The sequence below is a fragment of the Aspergillus pseudotamarii genome, assembly GCF_009193445.1.
Source record: "Aspergillus pseudotamarii strain CBS 117625 unplaced genomic scaffold BDV38scaffold_70, whole genome shotgun sequence".
NCBI classification, from domain to species: Eukaryota; Fungi; Ascomycota; class Eurotiomycetes; order Eurotiales; family Aspergillaceae; genus Aspergillus; species Aspergillus pseudotamarii.
Window position 1 is genome coordinate 22,505 of NW_022475084.1, and position 14,748 is coordinate 37,252.

Sequence of the window (14,748 nt, forward strand, 5' to 3'; positions counted from 1 at the left end):
GTAGCGGAATCAATGATAGTTTTATGTTTTTACAATGCAAACATTTATTAGCGTAGCTGTTCGCCAAAGGAAGCCGTGGCGAGACCCTTGAGGGAGGTGGACACACAAAAGGAAAAGTCTAGCAATAAAACCAGGTCACTTAGAGTGTTTCAAGAGCGAATAAGAGGAGCGACCGTCCTAGTCCGGGGAAATGGACCCAATTCCGTGGAATTGCGTGTTCTCATGTGCGGGATATTATCGGTAGAGCTGCATGGATCAAAGGGGGTGAGGAGTTGGAGACATGTCACCCCGTCGCTGGGTTGGGCACACGCTGCCCTGCATCGGACGGACAACTAAGCACAAGAGATACGAGATCGGACTACAAAAGAATTTGAAAAGCCATACGCCAGAAGGCTAGGTGCTATTTAAGTAGTGGTATATCTAGAACCTTATAGGTGCTGCAGTTCGTTGCAGCAGGTTCGACGTGGGGACGGACCAATCAGCTGCTGCTCTGCGGCTAAAGGTTCTAGAAGGCTAAACCCGATTACTCCTAGTGGTCTTTGCATGTTGGATTTCGCGCTAAATTTGGTAGCAGATTTGTTAGTTCACATTGGAGGTCAAGACATAAACAAGAGGTTCTCCTTCATAAACCAGGGACCTCTTATATTGGATCCCATAGAACCTGTGCTCTCTGTCCGGTACTCAGTACCAGTAGATCAACGATCGCTACTTGCATTCCTCTCAACATACCTCCCGTTGCCAGTCTTGACGTCTGTCAACCTGGGGTGTTAGGGTTTCCCGTTGGTCCTCCAGTATCACTGCTGCGATTGTGTTCCATCCCGTGGGTCAGTCAAAATAAACACAGCATCGGCACCAAGCGAGAGCAGCAGAGTTGAACCAGAACTACGACGACTGACTCTCGTACGCTGTGCCATTTTGCCATAAATTATTCTTTCCCTTCTCCCGCCCTGACCTCATGATTTTCCCTTTTCCCCCTTCGATCGTCTCTTAGTCACTCTTACGGTTGCGTTCATTCAACCCACCCTCTTCTCGACCCCCATCCGTCGACGTGTTTCTGGTCATCGTCGTCGACTTCTTCTTTTCTTCCTCCTCTTCTTCCTCTCTCTCCCCTTACCTCCTACCACCCAGACAAGGGAGTTAGTTCCGCAAATCCAGAAAAGAAAAAGGTAAAAAACGCAAAGGGGTTAAAAAAAAAAAAAAAAAAAAAAACAGGAAGAGATTTTTTAATCCAACGAATGGTTCAATTTCGGAGGGGTCCTCCAAGCAATTGATGTTCCAATTGTGGTCGCTTTTCTCTCTGATTTTGAATCAGGGTAGCAATTAGCAATTCTTTGTGGTGAAAGCTCTGCTTTGCTTGTCTCCTCTTTTTCTCCTCTTTCTCCAACACGACACCTCAGCCCTTTCAACCACCACCACATCATTCTTCTTCCTTTCTCTCTTCCTCCTCCTCCCACGGCCCGTGTGACTCTATACAACCTTTTTATTATTATATATTTTTCTTAATAATTGTCACGGATAAATATTACGCCCACGCCATGGACGATGGATTCTCCGACGTCTCCGAGCTGAGCTCGCCGCCAGCTTCACCGACACCACCACCGGGGTTTTATCCGTCGCCGCCTCCGTCACAGGAAGCAGATGAGTCAAGCGGCACCCGCAACAGCAGCCAAGACCGAGATGACTTGCCGCCCGCTAGGAAAAAAAGACGGGTCGCCGCCCCCAAAGAACGCCAAACACAACGGCTAGATCTCTCCAGCAGCGCTGGACTTTCCTATACTGAACAGCAGGCGCAGATCGATCTGTTAACCAAAACCATTCGTCGGCACCGCAAAATTGTCGTCATCGCTGGAGCGGGCATCTCCACCTCGGCCGGCAGTATGCAGCCCCATCTTCCCTGTCTACCACTCGTCCCTGCGCTAATCATATCTCTTGCTGCCATATAGTTCCCGACTTCCGCTCCACGGATGGGCTCTTTAAATCTCTACAGAAAAAACATAACCTCAAAGCATCGGGGAAACTACTCTTTGATGCTGCCGTCTATCAAGATGAAACACTAACCGCCTCCTTTCAAGACATGGTGCGGTCGCTGTCCGAAGAGGCTGCCAAGACCTCCCCAACGGCTTTTCACCACATGCTGGCTCGGCTCAGCCAAGAAAATCGTCTGACCCGCCTGTACACCCAGAACATTGATGGCATTGAGACTTCGATGCCTCCCTTGGCCACTCAGATCCCATTGAATGTGAAGGCCCCATGGCCGCGCACCATCCAGTTGCACGGAAGCCTGGAGAAGATGGTGTGCCAAAAATGTCGTCATCTCGGTGACTTCGATGGCGCCATGTTCGATCGTCCAGATGCTCCGGAATGTCCAGAATGCGCAAGGAACAACCAGTTCCGCATCGAGACGGGGCAGCGCAGTCATGGCATCGGTAAAATGCGGCCCCGGATCGTGCTCTACAACGAACATAACCCGGATGAGGAAGCCATCACTTCGGTCATGAATGCTGATGTACGTTCGCGCCCAGACGCGCTGATCGTGGTGGGCACTAGCCTAAAAATTCCCGGCGTGCGGCGCCTGGTGAAGAGCCTTTGTTCCGTCATCCGGAGTCGCCGAAATGGGGTGACCATGTGGATCAACAATGAACCCCCGGCCGGTAAAGAGTTTGAAGATTGCTGGGACTTGATGGTCAAGGGGGATTGTGAGGAAGTGGCGCGGCTGGCCGCCCTGAAACGATGGGATGATCACTCCGAGAATGTATTCGATGAATGCAATGCATCTGAGGTGGAGCGCGCAAAACACGAGCATGGAGTGTCGATTGTCATCGAAACGCCGAAGAAGAAGCAAAAGACCCAAACGGGCTTCCTCACGCCTTCCTCCAGTCACGACGAGGAGGCTTCACAAGTACCGAAGAAGGGCCCGGCCAGATCTCGGTCCAATCCTGCCAGTCGCGGGCGCAGCCTCCAGGAAGTGCTCAAGGCGTCGAAGACCGCAGAGCCCAAGAAGCCAGCCGCAAAGAAGAGTGCCCCTCGCAAGAAGACCAAGAAAGACGAGCCGGCCAAGAATTCCCGGATTACCACCTTCAGCAAGGTGACCAAGGCGCAGAAGGTCGCGACCGACTCGGAAAAAGCGGTCAAGCTGGAGAAAGAGGAAAACAAGCCAATGCACCCACTGCCCCCGGGCGCGGCTCGCAACAATGGCCCAATGCTTCCTCAGGTGGCTCAGAAGGGAGAAGAGACCCCCCAACGCAGCAGTCGTTGGCGCCAACCAGACACGATCTCCCCCAAGTCTGTTCCGAACGGGATGAGTCAGTTGTTAAATCAGCCGGCCGCATGACTGCATGGCACTGGTCGCATGTCATTTTTAGTCTATCTTCTTCTATTCTTCGTCATTATTATTTTTCTGTTTATTTTACCTTAGGGCCCGTCAGTTGAACTGTCAAGATACCAGGATAGACTATGCATGTTGCAATGGCGTTTTGTGGGCAATGGGTATGGGAGAGAAACAGCATGCCTCCTGCTGCTTCGACTGGGGTGCTGTACTATGAATGGTGGTTCAGACGATACGCGTCTGCTTTGTATAATTTATGGGATGATGATCATGTATCTGGTCCTTCGGGTCGGCGTTTAGGTTGTTGTCGATTGTGGAGTTTGGTATACATTGTCGCATTATCTATCATCCATACCATATGCTTGGAAATGAATCGGCATTCTTGCACATCTCAATAATTAACATCGACTCATACATGTAATGTAGAACAAACAATCTATCGATTAGCAACAGAACCATAATCGCTACCAGAAAATCAACCCAACCCCAAGTCCCCTCTCAACTGTGACGACGGCCCAGCATCGTCCTCACTGTCCGACTCATCCCCAGCAGCATCGGGGTCCATAACCCGTTTCGCCCTCGAGTCACGATCCAAGTCCTCCACCCGATCGATATCCTCTTCCTCGCCCGGCTCCTCCTCCTCTTCTTCCTCTTCTTCACCCTCATCCTCCTCCTCCTCGGCCTCCGACTCATGCTCGTGCTCATGCTCATCCACCTGCTCCGCTTCATCCTGCGTCTCATCCCCATCATCCCCCTCCTCCGGCCGACTAGAAGCAGCCTCCTCACCCTCAACCCTCTTCACTCTCTTCACCCCCCTCGAAGCAGCAGCACCACCCTCCGAAACAGCACTCCCCTTCCCGCCCTCCGCAGCAGTTGCCTCAGCATCTCCCTTCTTCGCCTTCCTCTTCCCGGCCTTCAACTCCGTAAACGCATCCAACTCCTTCTCCAATCTCGACCGGAACCCATCAAACTCCAATTCCGAAATCGCACTAAAGACGTCCGATGGCGCAACCGTCCGCTTCAAAGTCGCTTCATTGGCACTATAGAAGAAAAAAAACAGACGCACACTTTAGCCATCATATATACCCACTAATCACAACATACCTTGGCCATCCAACACAGAAGCAAGAAAGGACAAAGAGAAGGTGGGGGGGAGGGGAAGGGGGGAAATAATACTGTGAAGAGAGATATGACACAAACACCGTTGCCGCTTTCTGGATAGCGAGGACTGCATCCTTCTGGATGGAGGTGTTAGGTGGGAGGACCGATTTCGCGAGTCGAAGTGTTAGGGAGCGAGGGAGGAGATAGTCCTTTTATTTTGCATTTTGTATTAGTTATTATATCCAATACCTCGTAGATAATAGATATACCGCAAAACGAATCTAGCAACGTAAAAAAAAAAAAAAAAAAAAAAAAAAAAAAGGGAAGCAGAGAGAAAATTGAAATCTTATATCCTCAACTAACCTCAATACTAACACCCCCCTCAGCCCTCGCCTTAAGTTGTTGCTCTGTCGCTTGAATCGGTTGCGATTGTGTAGGCGGTGATTGCGTCTGGACTTGTGGTGAGGATGCTGGGTCTTCGACGGTTTCGCCCGTGGATTTCCGGGGTGGCATTATTGATGTTATCTTTTTTGGGGGGGGGGTTCTTTTTCTTTTGTTTTCAGGATTGCTGTTGGGTGGTTGGTTTGGTTATAATTCTTTTGTTGGATTAGATGTGGAGGGTGGAGGTGGGCATCGGGTGATGATATTGCTGCTTTCTTCTTTTTCCTGGCTTTCCAGTAGGTATGGATGACTCTGGGAGAGGTATCGATTAGGGTAAAATCGATCTTTGTCCTTGGTTTTTCGTTGGTTCCTGAAATTGAAGGAGGAAATTGAGATGAAAGGGTAAAAAAAACGCGACGCGATGCGGAGGCGCGTGGAGAGCGGTGGCAATTCATCATTTGGTTTGATTAAATTAAATCTTATCAATTGGTGGGTTTTGCATACTTTTTTTTTTTTTTGTTTTTTTCCTGCGGGGGGGTTACTGTTACAACTACAGTGCTACTGGTATAAATGGTACTTGATGTTATTGATAGTATTTATGGTTTAGTACTTGTATCATGATAAATTGGATTTTGTGTAGTAATTGGTATGGTTTATTTATTATGGTTTGTTTCGTTGTATAGTCCTTATATATTTGTGTGTATTGTAGTATGTCTGGGTGAAGATATATATCCAGGTTGGACTCTGCGGGTGGACATGTCAGAAAACCATCAGTTTTTTTTGAAGAGAACTGGAAGTGGGATTTGCTTCGTGCAGAATTTCTAGTAGACTACCCATCTTCATCCCCCCCCGACCTCTTATTCATTCAGTCAGACTATATTTTGTCATATTGGGTTCTTGAGCAGCGATCTCCTATCTACAAGATCCCGTCAACTGAAACTATGTTTAACCATCTCATAACTTGATATTGACATCGAAGAACATCATTCTACCGTCTTAAGAACAAAAAGCCAGGCAACGCCTTTTTGGTATCCATGTATCCATAGCAGACAAGAATAAATAAACCAGATTATTCCGCCATCTCCTCATCAGCGCCATCACCCCACAGACCCTCGATCTTGAACTCCTTGGCCCATTCAGTGACAACCTGCTTCGTATCCACACCCGACGCAGCGGCCACAGGGGCCGAAGCTCCATCTGTCGCGGCGACAACTGGCAGCACAGGAGCATCCACCCATCCCTGGATCCGTCCGTCCCTCCAGTCATTGATCACGGTCATGGCTGCGGCCTCAATGTTGGGCACACCGTGCTTACCCAGACGACCGCGCTTGCGGGCAACGTGGACCAAGAAGTCATGAGTCTGGTCGCCGCTGCTGAAAAGAGCGGGGATACCATAGAGTTGCAACAGCTTCGACTTGAGATCTTCGGAGGTAGAGAGACGCTTGAGAAGCAGGGACACGGCCGGAACCGGGTCCTCGATCTGTTTCGGTGGGATAGCGTTCAGGAGGACGAGGCGTGCACGCTCCTCCACCTGCTTCTTCTTGGTCTTCTTTTTCTCAGCGTTCGGGAATACGATACCGGGGGAGTCGATCAGCTTAAGCTTGTTGTCCAGCTTCACCTCCCGCAGGTTTGTGGTGACACCGGCCTCGGCACCAGTAGGGCATGCATTGCTGGAGCCCTTGTTGAGACGGGCAGTGAGGGCATTGATGACAGAGGACTTTCCAACGTTGGGGTAACCGATCACACCGACAGAGATGGACCGCTTCAGGTTCTTGCTGTGGGCGTAGGACTTGAGAGCTTTGAAAAGCGTCTCTGATGTACCCTTGACGGTCAACTGCTTGTGGTCGAAGCTGTGAGCGTTGGCGGTGCCGTTGGAGGCCTTCAGAGGCAGGGTGGGGAAGTATCGGCGCAAGTGGACCAGCCAGTTCTTCAGCACCGGCGGAGGGATAAGATCGATCTTGTTGAGGATGAGGATCATTCTCTTGTTTCCACCAGCTGCCGCCATAATCTCACGCTCCACATCCTTGGACCGGGTGCCCTCCGGATCGCGAGCGTCAAGCACATACAACACAACATCCGCAGCGTCAACAACCTGCTTGAACACCTTATCGAATTGCCGCCGAGAGCTCTCCTTGCTGTGAGTCTGTGAAACAAGCTGGGGAGCCGAATCGCCCGGCGCAGCACTGCCATCTTCCTCGTCCTCATCCATGCCGTCCATATCCTCATCGTCATCCTCGTCCATTTCATCATCATCATCATCGCTCTCATGTTGATCATCATACTCTGCCGCTCTCGCGCGCGCAGAGGCAAGTAGCGCAGCCATAGGGTTCGACGAATCATCGGCATCCTCATCCATATCTTCATCGTCAAAGTCACCCTCCAGATCAAGATCATTCTCCATCACGTCTTCGGTGTCGTCTCCTTGCTGTTGCGACTCCTTCTGTGCCTTCTTGCGAGCGCGCGCTTCATCACGGATGCGCTCCTGTTCCTCGGCCTTCAATCGCTTCCTCTCCTCAATCTCATGAAGAAGCTGAGCCTTGTGGGGGAACAAATTAGGGATACCCGGATCTTTCTTGATCTTTGAGCGCCATTCGGGATTCTGCAATGATAGTATTAACCACTTGAAACTCTTCCACCAAACAATTGAAAAGAAGAACAAAAACACATACCTTCTTGGCAAGCTTTCTCTGCTTCCGTTGCTTGGCCGCAGAAGCCTTCTCGATCTTGTGCCGTAACCGGACGGGCGTCCGCTTCGAGTTTTTGCCTTGGGAACGGTCAATACAAATTCGAACCAGATAAGAAAATCAAGGTGAAAAGCCTACCTAGCTTGACCATATTGACAGGATTACACAAATCTCCCCTTGAAATAACAAAAAAGCACAAACCAAGGGTAGAAGGGAGTAATAGAAGTTTTTTCTTCTATCTCACAAGCTCGCCGTCCGAACAATTTTGTGCAAACTATTTTACCCGCGCTAAGATAACCGGAGTAATATACCACCGATCTCCGACCATCCCGCGGATTTTGTGCCCGATCCATAAGGAAGGAATTCTTATCTATTGGGATTTGAACCATTTACTTTCTTGTGGTCTGGGCCGCCGAATTCTCCGTTTCTTTCGTTGTGTGATACTTTACATAGAAACCCTGTTCTAGACATCGCTCCCGCCTCTTTCTTTGCTCGCTCTTTCTGGTTATTATTTTGATTGAATATCCTGGTCAATCTATAAGCACAATGACTAAAGGCCAAGGCTCATTCTCAGCCCCTCCGCAAGTCGTCACTTTTGATGGCCTCCTCTCAGACTTCGACGGCACTATCGTCGATTCTACTGATGGTAAGAAATTAAAAATCTCTTTGAGTAGAAAGATGCTATATTGTGACGAAATGCTAAACTTAGGTGTCTCGTCAAGCGATTGTGAAGCACTGGCACAAGTTAGTCTGACCCCGCCGAACTATAGTCACATGGTTCTAACCCAACGACAGGGTCGGCGAGGAGCTAGGAGTTGACCCTAAGGTTATTCTGGCCACGTCTCATGGACGTCGGAGCATTGATACGCTGCAGCTGTATGACCCGAAGCGGGCGAATTGGGAGTGTAAGTTCATGTCATGGTTCCTCGCTTTCGGGGAGATCCATATCAGCGAGTGATGATAAGAGGAGTGGCGGGGGATAGGGAGGAAGCGCATGGACTGATGATCGATTGCTCTAGATGTCAGCTCTATCGAAGGCCGCATCCCTAAAGAATTTGGCTCCGACGCCGTTGAAATCCCCGGCGCTAGGTACCTCCTTTCGCAGCTCGACGATGCCGGTGCCTGCTGGGGTGTCGTCACCTCTGGCACGCGCGCACTCATCGATGGTTGGCTAGGTGTCATGAACCTCACGCATCCGAAAATGCTTGTTGTCGCGGAGGATGTCGAGCTGGGCAAGCCTGATCCGCGGTGCTATCTGCTCGGCCGTAAGCGCCTCGGCCTGGAACATTCGTCATCGCTAGTCGTGCTTGAGGATGCGCCCTCGGGCATTAGAGCAGGCAAGGCTGCGGGATTCAAGGTGATCGCACTGACGACGACCCACTCGCTGGCGCAGCTTCAAGAGGCAGGAGCAGACTGGATTGTGGAGGACTTGAGAAGTCTTTCGGTTAAGGGCGTGGTTGATGGACGCATTCAGTTGGAGATTCGGGATGCATATCAATAAAGGGGAGATATGGGATCAATAGATAGACTAGACTGGCCTGGGTTTCCACCTTCGTATTTCTTTTCCAAGTTTTGTACTGGGTCCCAGGGTTGTGTAGACATTGTTTTGTTTTGTTTTAGTTTCGTTGTACATAGAAGGTTAGAACGCATACTCCAAAGTACATAGACAAAGTACGGGACCCGTTCAGGTGATATGACATGTACAAATGTAGGTACAAGTAAGGAAGTTGCCTTGCATGGCGCTAATGCTTGGACGGTACGATGTTCGCTCAGAATTCGCTCAGAAGCTCCATTCCAAACGACGGCTCGAGCTCCCCCAATGGAGATGAAACAACGCCAAACGACTGGGGCTGAAACGGTTCCAGGCTGGCTGAGTCGAGTCTGGCCGAGATTCTGAGAAACAAGTACTACTATTACTACCGACTAAGGAAGGCGAGCGTGGCGAGAAAACGCCGCGATGTAGACGAGGATCCATAAAAGACCCATCGCGAACCTTGAGCGATGGCGGTGTGAAGTGGCTCTGATCAGAACGATAGAGGATATGGAGCAAGCTCCATCCGGGAGAGCCTTCGGAAAGGTGACCTCTACACCGAGAGATCTTTGCCGAGGCATCACCGCCTACCTGCCCTGCATGATAGATCTTAAAAGTCCTGCTCATTCCGGAATCCAGGTGCAATATATCATAGAATAGTTAATGTTTAAGTTAAACGTCATACGGTTAGACATTGCTCACCGACAACCTGATGCTCAACCGAGTCTTAGCAAGTTTCGATAAGCTCAGATTGAGCAAGAAAAAGAAGACCTATTACTTGTAAAAATGGCCGTCAGACGCAAGTCGGACCCGATCTAGAAAGGAGGGAAAGCTTGAAAAGCATCCCAGATAACGATCAAAAATGCGATTCGGGTTAAACAGGGAATAACTGGATTGTGGCAGCAATCCGCATCCACACGAGCTGTTCCAGAACAGATTCGAGGGATGGGATGAAGAACTTTGGGTTGCAGGCCGAGAACGCCATGACAAACACCTCGTTTACAGAAGGGGGCGATGGAGTTCTGGAAAAAGACAGGTCGATTTCAGCCGCCCTTCCCTTAACCTGGAAGCAACAGGGATCGTGATCGGCGTAATCCCCGCCGCGTTGTCCATTGGGGACAGACTGGAGCCTACCAGTGCTGCGTACTTGTGGCTTTAGCTTGTTTCTGATACTGTACTCGGAGTACGCAAGGGATAGCGATACAGGATAGGGATATCACCGGGAAGTGGGTTCTCTGTTCTACCATTCGTTTTTTTCTGAGACTTTTTTTTTGGACGAATGTGAATGTACCGAGTGAAGACGGGGTATCAATCACACCGGTAGAGTTTTCTCATTGAGAGAAGTGATTGAGCAGGATGTAAAGGTGTGTGCCTGACCTGCTTGAAAGGCGAGAGAGCCAACGAAACTGGGTATTCTTAACCCGCATACTAGTTCGAATGACTGCAGTGTGATTCCCTCGAAGTACTGCAGTGCATCTACCCGTGGAGCATAACATCACATCTCCTAAGCGGGAATGAACCACCAGGCAGCCTAAAAGGGGCAAAAGTGTAAATTTTTTTTTTTTTTTGAAAAATGAAAAAGAAACAGAGAGAGAGAGAGAGAGAGAGAACGGCAGCGGCCCTGAGCGTTGAGCTGCGTTCGTACAAAAGGACAGAGCCAAGCCAACGTAAATTCAAGGCGTTGTTTGTGGCTTAAGAGTCGGCCCCAGGAATAGAGCTCATTGGTGCATATCAATCGGCACTATTTGACAACTTCTGACAAATTCTCCTCAACTTCATCCGTGCACTATGAGACGACTAGGTAGACCAGGAAGTCCCTCGGATGCGACGATGGGAAAGCCCTGCAGCAGATCACAAAACCCGAAAAAAAAAGGGAAAACAAGAAAAAGCAAAAACACAAAAAAACCAAAAGAAAATAGGCTACTGTGGCTGATATTACGAGCACCGCCACGCAGCTGAAGTTTAGTTTCCTGTGGCGCTGCAAGACGCGTACGGTATACTGCATCTCTATCAGTTTGGTAATCCTTAGTCAACTATCTAAAGTTGACTATGGTATGTACTAACCTGAGTAAGTCTAGTGACTGTGATGATTGTCGTTGTTGCATCATCCGTGAACAATGACCCCATATCATCAAGTAATGGAGATTAAGATTGACGCATGGGAAATCAGCGTGGTAAATCCGATCCAAAGGGATGGAGTCGGATCGTACGTATGTAAGCAAGTTTAGACCAACCTTATACCCCAAAGTCAGGGATACGATGCTCTCGTCGATCACTTAGTGGTTCATTACTGTCAGACTTACTTCAGGGGCGTCACAGTTCTGTGAGGTCTCCAGCTTCCTCAGTTTCCATTCTCGACAGCCACATTGATACGCCGATGTCTTCGGCGAATTTCTTTTAAAGGGGGCCAATATTTGAGATCCCTACATCGGGTGACAACGGCTCGTCACAGAGCCCACCCGTCTGAAAATCACTTGGAAGCGATCCGTGCGGTTGTTTGCGATCATCCCAGGGGTCAGGCAAAGGACCTACAGCGAGATCCGTAGTTCCTCTTTTTTTTTTTTTTTTTTTTTTTTTTTTTTTCCCAATGCTCGGCTCCGAAGCTTCCAAGCATCTGGAGAGGTGATAGAAGAAGATACTAGTACTGGGGGCGAACTACAATGATTGCTAACTGGCCTGGGCTTGGAGTATGTCATGTATTTTTCCCGACCCCATTGCTATCCATCGACTATAGTATTAGCACAGTGTACTAAATGGATACACAATGGGTCCGTGATACATACCTTCGCCTTGGGTACCTATTGTCTAAGTGTTTATGCTCTCAATCTCAATTAGGTCCCACATTACATACACGTGAACGATGGGGATCTCTTTCAGGTGTTCGCATCCATGAACAGCCATGATCCCTGCCCCATTCACCATTCGGATAATCACGAGCTATGATGTATGTATGTCTGTCTGTATAGAGCCCCGTAAGACTGTCCAATGGTACTTTTACCTTGGGAGTCAAATTTGCATACGATTACGACCTGAGAACTTTTGTGGGATAGTTCGTTACGCCCCCTTTCTTTCGGTTCCACCAACGCCAACGCCATGTCTGTCATGTCCACTCAACCCCCCTCTTTTTCCAGAGCCTGACGAAGATCGTCTGGAAATTTCGGGTACGGTACCGCGGTGCCGGAACTTGCAAATCATGGACGTTGAGTTGCTGTCACATTACTTAACCGAAGCAGAAAAAGGGAAGTAGGATAAACGTATTCCATGAGAACGACACATGCATTAACCGCTCAGGTAGGTGACGGTTGATGGGTAAATGGGGAAACCAGTGGAAAAAGGCCAGCACATATGATAGCACCGAACCGCTCCGCTCCGTTCGTCTTCCCCCTAGCATGGTCTGGTTCCCCTCCATATGCATGGCAATGCGTTTGGAACTGCTGTTGCGTAACCTCGTGACTTGGCGTGGGCGGTTCGGATTGCATCATGATTAGCGGCTTTTCGGGCAGAGTGGGTGATTGACAGAAACCAGGAACCCGGAAATGGCCCCAAAGGTGGAGTTCGAATATGAACGCTCCATCTCCTGTGCTTCCAGGCATCTGCCAATGTCGAGACTGAAAAGTAAGGCCCAGTCATGCTTCTCCCATAGGGCTTTGGAAGGAAAAGGAAGGAGATAACCGAGTCGCGGGTTTTCATTCGACAATCGAACAGATCCTTGTGGTGATCGACGGGATCTGTAGACTATTGATTTTAGTGGGTCTTGGCCTGAGTGCTGCCACGCTTTTCCCACTGATTTCCTTTTTGCTTTTCCCACTCTTTTTTAGATTTCCCTTAGACCAACTGGATGATTCTCCGTCCCATGAACTTTGTGGGAAACGATGACAGGTGCATCTGGAGATCCGTGCTAACTGTTGCGGGTGTACGTATGCAGTCGGTATCCGTACACGGAAAAAAAAAAAAAAAAAGCCTCAGTAGCGTGCTGTGAGGGTCCCTTCTCAGTACTCCATACTGTCGCCACTGCTCTGCTCAAGTGCTTCGCATTTGAGCTTCCCCTCTTTCGGCTAGCCGGAGGGAATCCCCTCCTCCACCTGACCTCATGTGCTGGGGACGAAGTAGAAAAGAAGGGAAAGCAAAAGAAAATCCAAAGATGATGGGCAGGTTTCAAAGATGGCTTTCAGTCTGTAGTAAAGTTGACCTCAACTGCTTATTTTGGGTTTCATATATGGCGTGGTTTGATGTAGATGTCCCTGATGAATTTACTACAAACCAAACAAATAACCTAGTTAATATCGGAATTTGGCAGAGAGAACCTTGCGAGTCAAGCGGTCCCTCACCGCTAAACCCAATCCAGAACTTACGGACGGGCTGGCTCTTCAGCAAATCCGATGACCAAAATCCCACGGATGGACCCCGATGACCCTTGACCCCGTGATCGAATCTTGGCCTCAGGCAAGACCATCATTGGGTGACATTGCAGGCACATTGATGGATCTCGGAAGACTTCCAGGCGAGCTTCACCTTCCTTCCGACTTTGATTGGATGAGGATTGGGAGTATGACCCACTCCCCACGCATACCCGATGCGCTCTCTGACACGATTTCGCTCTGGCAATGCAGTGTGGGAGAATTGGAAAATCATCACACCCTTGTAGGGAGTAGATAGCATGTTTACTCCATCATATCAACGGACAACTTCACTATTGGCGACGGTTTGTTTTAGCATTGTTTCGGGGCCCATATCTCTGCTTCACGGGATCTTCCAAATTCCCATATGGGACCCCGCCCCCTAGGTAAAGCTAAATCTGTTGGTCCCTGGGCTATGGCGCTAATGCAGGAACTGACGAAGCTCTGTTAGTAAATGGGAGACTTACGGAGATACCAGTTTCACTTTGAATCATAATTATGGTGACACCCGTGAGATTGGATGCCGACGGTGTCACCACTTGTAGGAGTTACGGTCACTCAAGCTTAAAGTACTTCAGTTGTGTTCCTTGGCTATATCTCTTTTATTTCCCTTTTCTTATTTGCCGATTTCCCTTTCGGCCTTACCCCCTTTTTAAACTTTGGGTGTGTCGCGGGAAAGATCCCGTACTGAACTTAACCGTCTTCCACCAATCATATCCATTGTCTCATGATTACAACTGTACTTCTACAAACTCAGACGGAATACCTGGAAATATCGGAAACATGTAGATTCAATGTGAGGAAAAAGACAAGTACGAAGAAAGAAGCCCTATTACTGATATCTAACAAGAACAATATATTCTTCATTTTTTCAACCATAAGATTTAGTAAAGCGACATGGATAAAGCAGGCAAAGAACCGAGAAAGACAAGAATAAAAATAAAAAAAAGAGAAAAAACGACTAAACTTCACACAACGACGCAGTTAGGATGGGCCCGTCGTCCAGCATACACGAACATCCAGTGACTCTGCCGAAGACTCTCGCAGTCACCGCCACAGTGCCACTGCCTAATAAGGGTCTGTAATGGATGCACGTCCAGCGCTACTTACCTACATACATATGTAATGTACCTATGCATGTATGTACCTAACACGTCCATGATGTTCTACTTCGAGGATGATGATTATGATGGTGAAGTTGATTATTATAATTTACTCATTTAAGTATTTGGTTTATTCAATGCCCCTTTGAGTTATTTTAAGCCCTGACTGCTAAACTAGTCTGTAAGAGAGAGAGAGAGAGAGAGAGAGAGAGGAAGAGAGCCCAAG

General features: G+C 48.9%; 5 protein-coding genes across 5 annotated transcripts; 2 read left to right on the forward strand and 3 right to left on the reverse strand.

Moving 5' to 3' along the window:
- Nucleotides 1-1,153: 1,153 nt before the first annotated feature.
- BDV38DRAFT_191750 (putative SIR2 family histone deacetylase (Hst4)) lies at nucleotides 1,154-3,674 on the forward strand. Its single transcript, XM_032052284.1, has 2 exons — nucleotides 1,154-1,875; nucleotides 1,944-3,674. Exons 1-2 carry the CDS (start codon nucleotides 1,536-1,538, stop codon nucleotides 3,329-3,331), a joined length of 1,728 nt encoding a protein of 575 aa, XP_031909225.1. The 5' UTR covers nucleotides 1,154-1,535; the 3' UTR covers nucleotides 3,332-3,674.
- Nucleotides 3,675-3,696: 22 nt separating this feature from the next.
- Nucleotides 3,697-5,308, reverse strand: cbfA (putative CBF/NF-Y family transcription factor). Its single transcript, XM_032055780.1, has 3 exons — nucleotides 4,790-5,308; nucleotides 4,502-4,635; nucleotides 3,697-4,365 (listed from the first exon to the last, which is right to left on the reverse strand). Exons 1-3 carry the CDS (start codon nucleotides 4,937-4,939, stop codon nucleotides 3,801-3,803), a joined length of 849 nt encoding a protein of 282 aa, XP_031909226.1. The 5' UTR covers nucleotides 4,940-5,308; the 3' UTR covers nucleotides 3,697-3,800.
- Nucleotides 5,297-7,775, reverse strand: BDV38DRAFT_259024 (putative GTP binding protein). The gene is made up of 3 exons (XM_032055781.1): nucleotides 7,630-7,775; nucleotides 7,477-7,571; nucleotides 5,297-7,406 (listed from the first exon to the last, which is right to left on the reverse strand). Exons 1-3 carry the CDS (start codon nucleotides 7,640-7,642, stop codon nucleotides 5,877-5,879), a joined length of 1,638 nt encoding a protein of 545 aa, XP_031909227.1. The 5' UTR covers nucleotides 7,643-7,775; the 3' UTR covers nucleotides 5,297-5,876.
- A 112-nt stretch (nucleotides 7,776-7,887) lies between these two features.
- Nucleotides 7,888-9,132, forward strand: BDV38DRAFT_191787 (HAD family hydrolase). Its single transcript, XM_032052285.1, has 4 exons — nucleotides 7,888-8,137; nucleotides 8,214-8,235; nucleotides 8,287-8,396; nucleotides 8,511-9,132. The coding sequence occupies exons 1-4, from the start codon at nucleotides 8,038-8,040 to the stop codon at nucleotides 8,990-8,992; spliced, it is 714 nt and encodes a 237-aa protein (XP_031909228.1). The 5' UTR covers nucleotides 7,888-8,037; the 3' UTR covers nucleotides 8,993-9,132.
- A 1,429-nt stretch (nucleotides 9,133-10,561) lies between these two features.
- Nucleotides 10,562-11,356, reverse strand: BDV38DRAFT_259030 (uncharacterized protein). Its single transcript, XM_032055782.1, has 2 exons — nucleotides 11,087-11,356; nucleotides 10,562-11,021 (listed from the first exon to the last, which is right to left on the reverse strand). The coding sequence occupies exons 1-2, from the start codon at nucleotides 11,147-11,149 to the stop codon at nucleotides 10,809-10,811; spliced, it is 276 nt and encodes a 91-aa protein (XP_031909229.1). The 5' UTR covers nucleotides 11,150-11,356; the 3' UTR covers nucleotides 10,562-10,808.
- Between the last annotated feature and the right edge of the window lie 3,392 nt (nucleotides 11,357-14,748).

Coding starts and splice junctions, on each gene's coding strand:
- BDV38DRAFT_191750 (XM_032052284.1), top strand. CDS start 1,536: ATGGACGATGGATTCTCCGACGTCTCCGAGCTGAGCTCGCCGCCAGCT. Junction 1,876..1,943: donor CATCTCCACCTCGGCCGGCA/GTATGCAGCCCC, acceptor GCTGCCATATAG/TTCCCGACTTCCGCTCCACG.
- cbfA (XM_032055780.1), bottom strand. CDS start 4,939: ATGCCACCCCGGAAATCCACGGGCGAAACCGTCGAAGACCCAGCATCC. Junction 4,636..4,789: donor AGGGGGGTGTTAGTATTGAG/GTTAGTTGAGGA, acceptor GCAAAATAAAAG/GACTATCTCCTCCCTCGCTC. Junction 4,366..4,501: donor GTGTCATATCTCTCTTCACA/GTATTATTTCCC, acceptor TTTCTTCTATAG/TGCCAATGAAGCGACTTTGA.
- BDV38DRAFT_259024 (XM_032055781.1), bottom strand. Junction 7,407..7,476: donor AGAGAAAGCTTGCCAAGAAG/GTATGTGTTTTT, acceptor CTATCATTGCAG/AATCCCGAATGGCGCTCAAA.
- BDV38DRAFT_191787 (XM_032052285.1), top strand. CDS start 8,038: ATGACTAAAGGCCAAGGCTCATTCTCAGCCCCTCCGCAAGTCGTCACT. Junction 8,236..8,286: donor ATTGTGAAGCACTGGCACAA/GTTAGTCTGACC, acceptor ACCCAACGACAG/GGTCGGCGAGGAGCTAGGAG. Junction 8,397..8,510: donor GAAGCGGGCGAATTGGGAGT/GTAAGTTCATGT, acceptor CGATTGCTCTAG/ATGTCAGCTCTATCGAAGGC.
- BDV38DRAFT_259030 (XM_032055782.1), bottom strand. CDS start 11,149: ATGGGGTCATTGTTCACGGATGATGCAACAACGACAATCATCACAGTC. Junction 11,022..11,086: donor CAGTCACTAGACTTACTCAG/GTTAGTACATAC, acceptor ATAGAGATGCAG/TATACCGTACGCGTCTTGCA.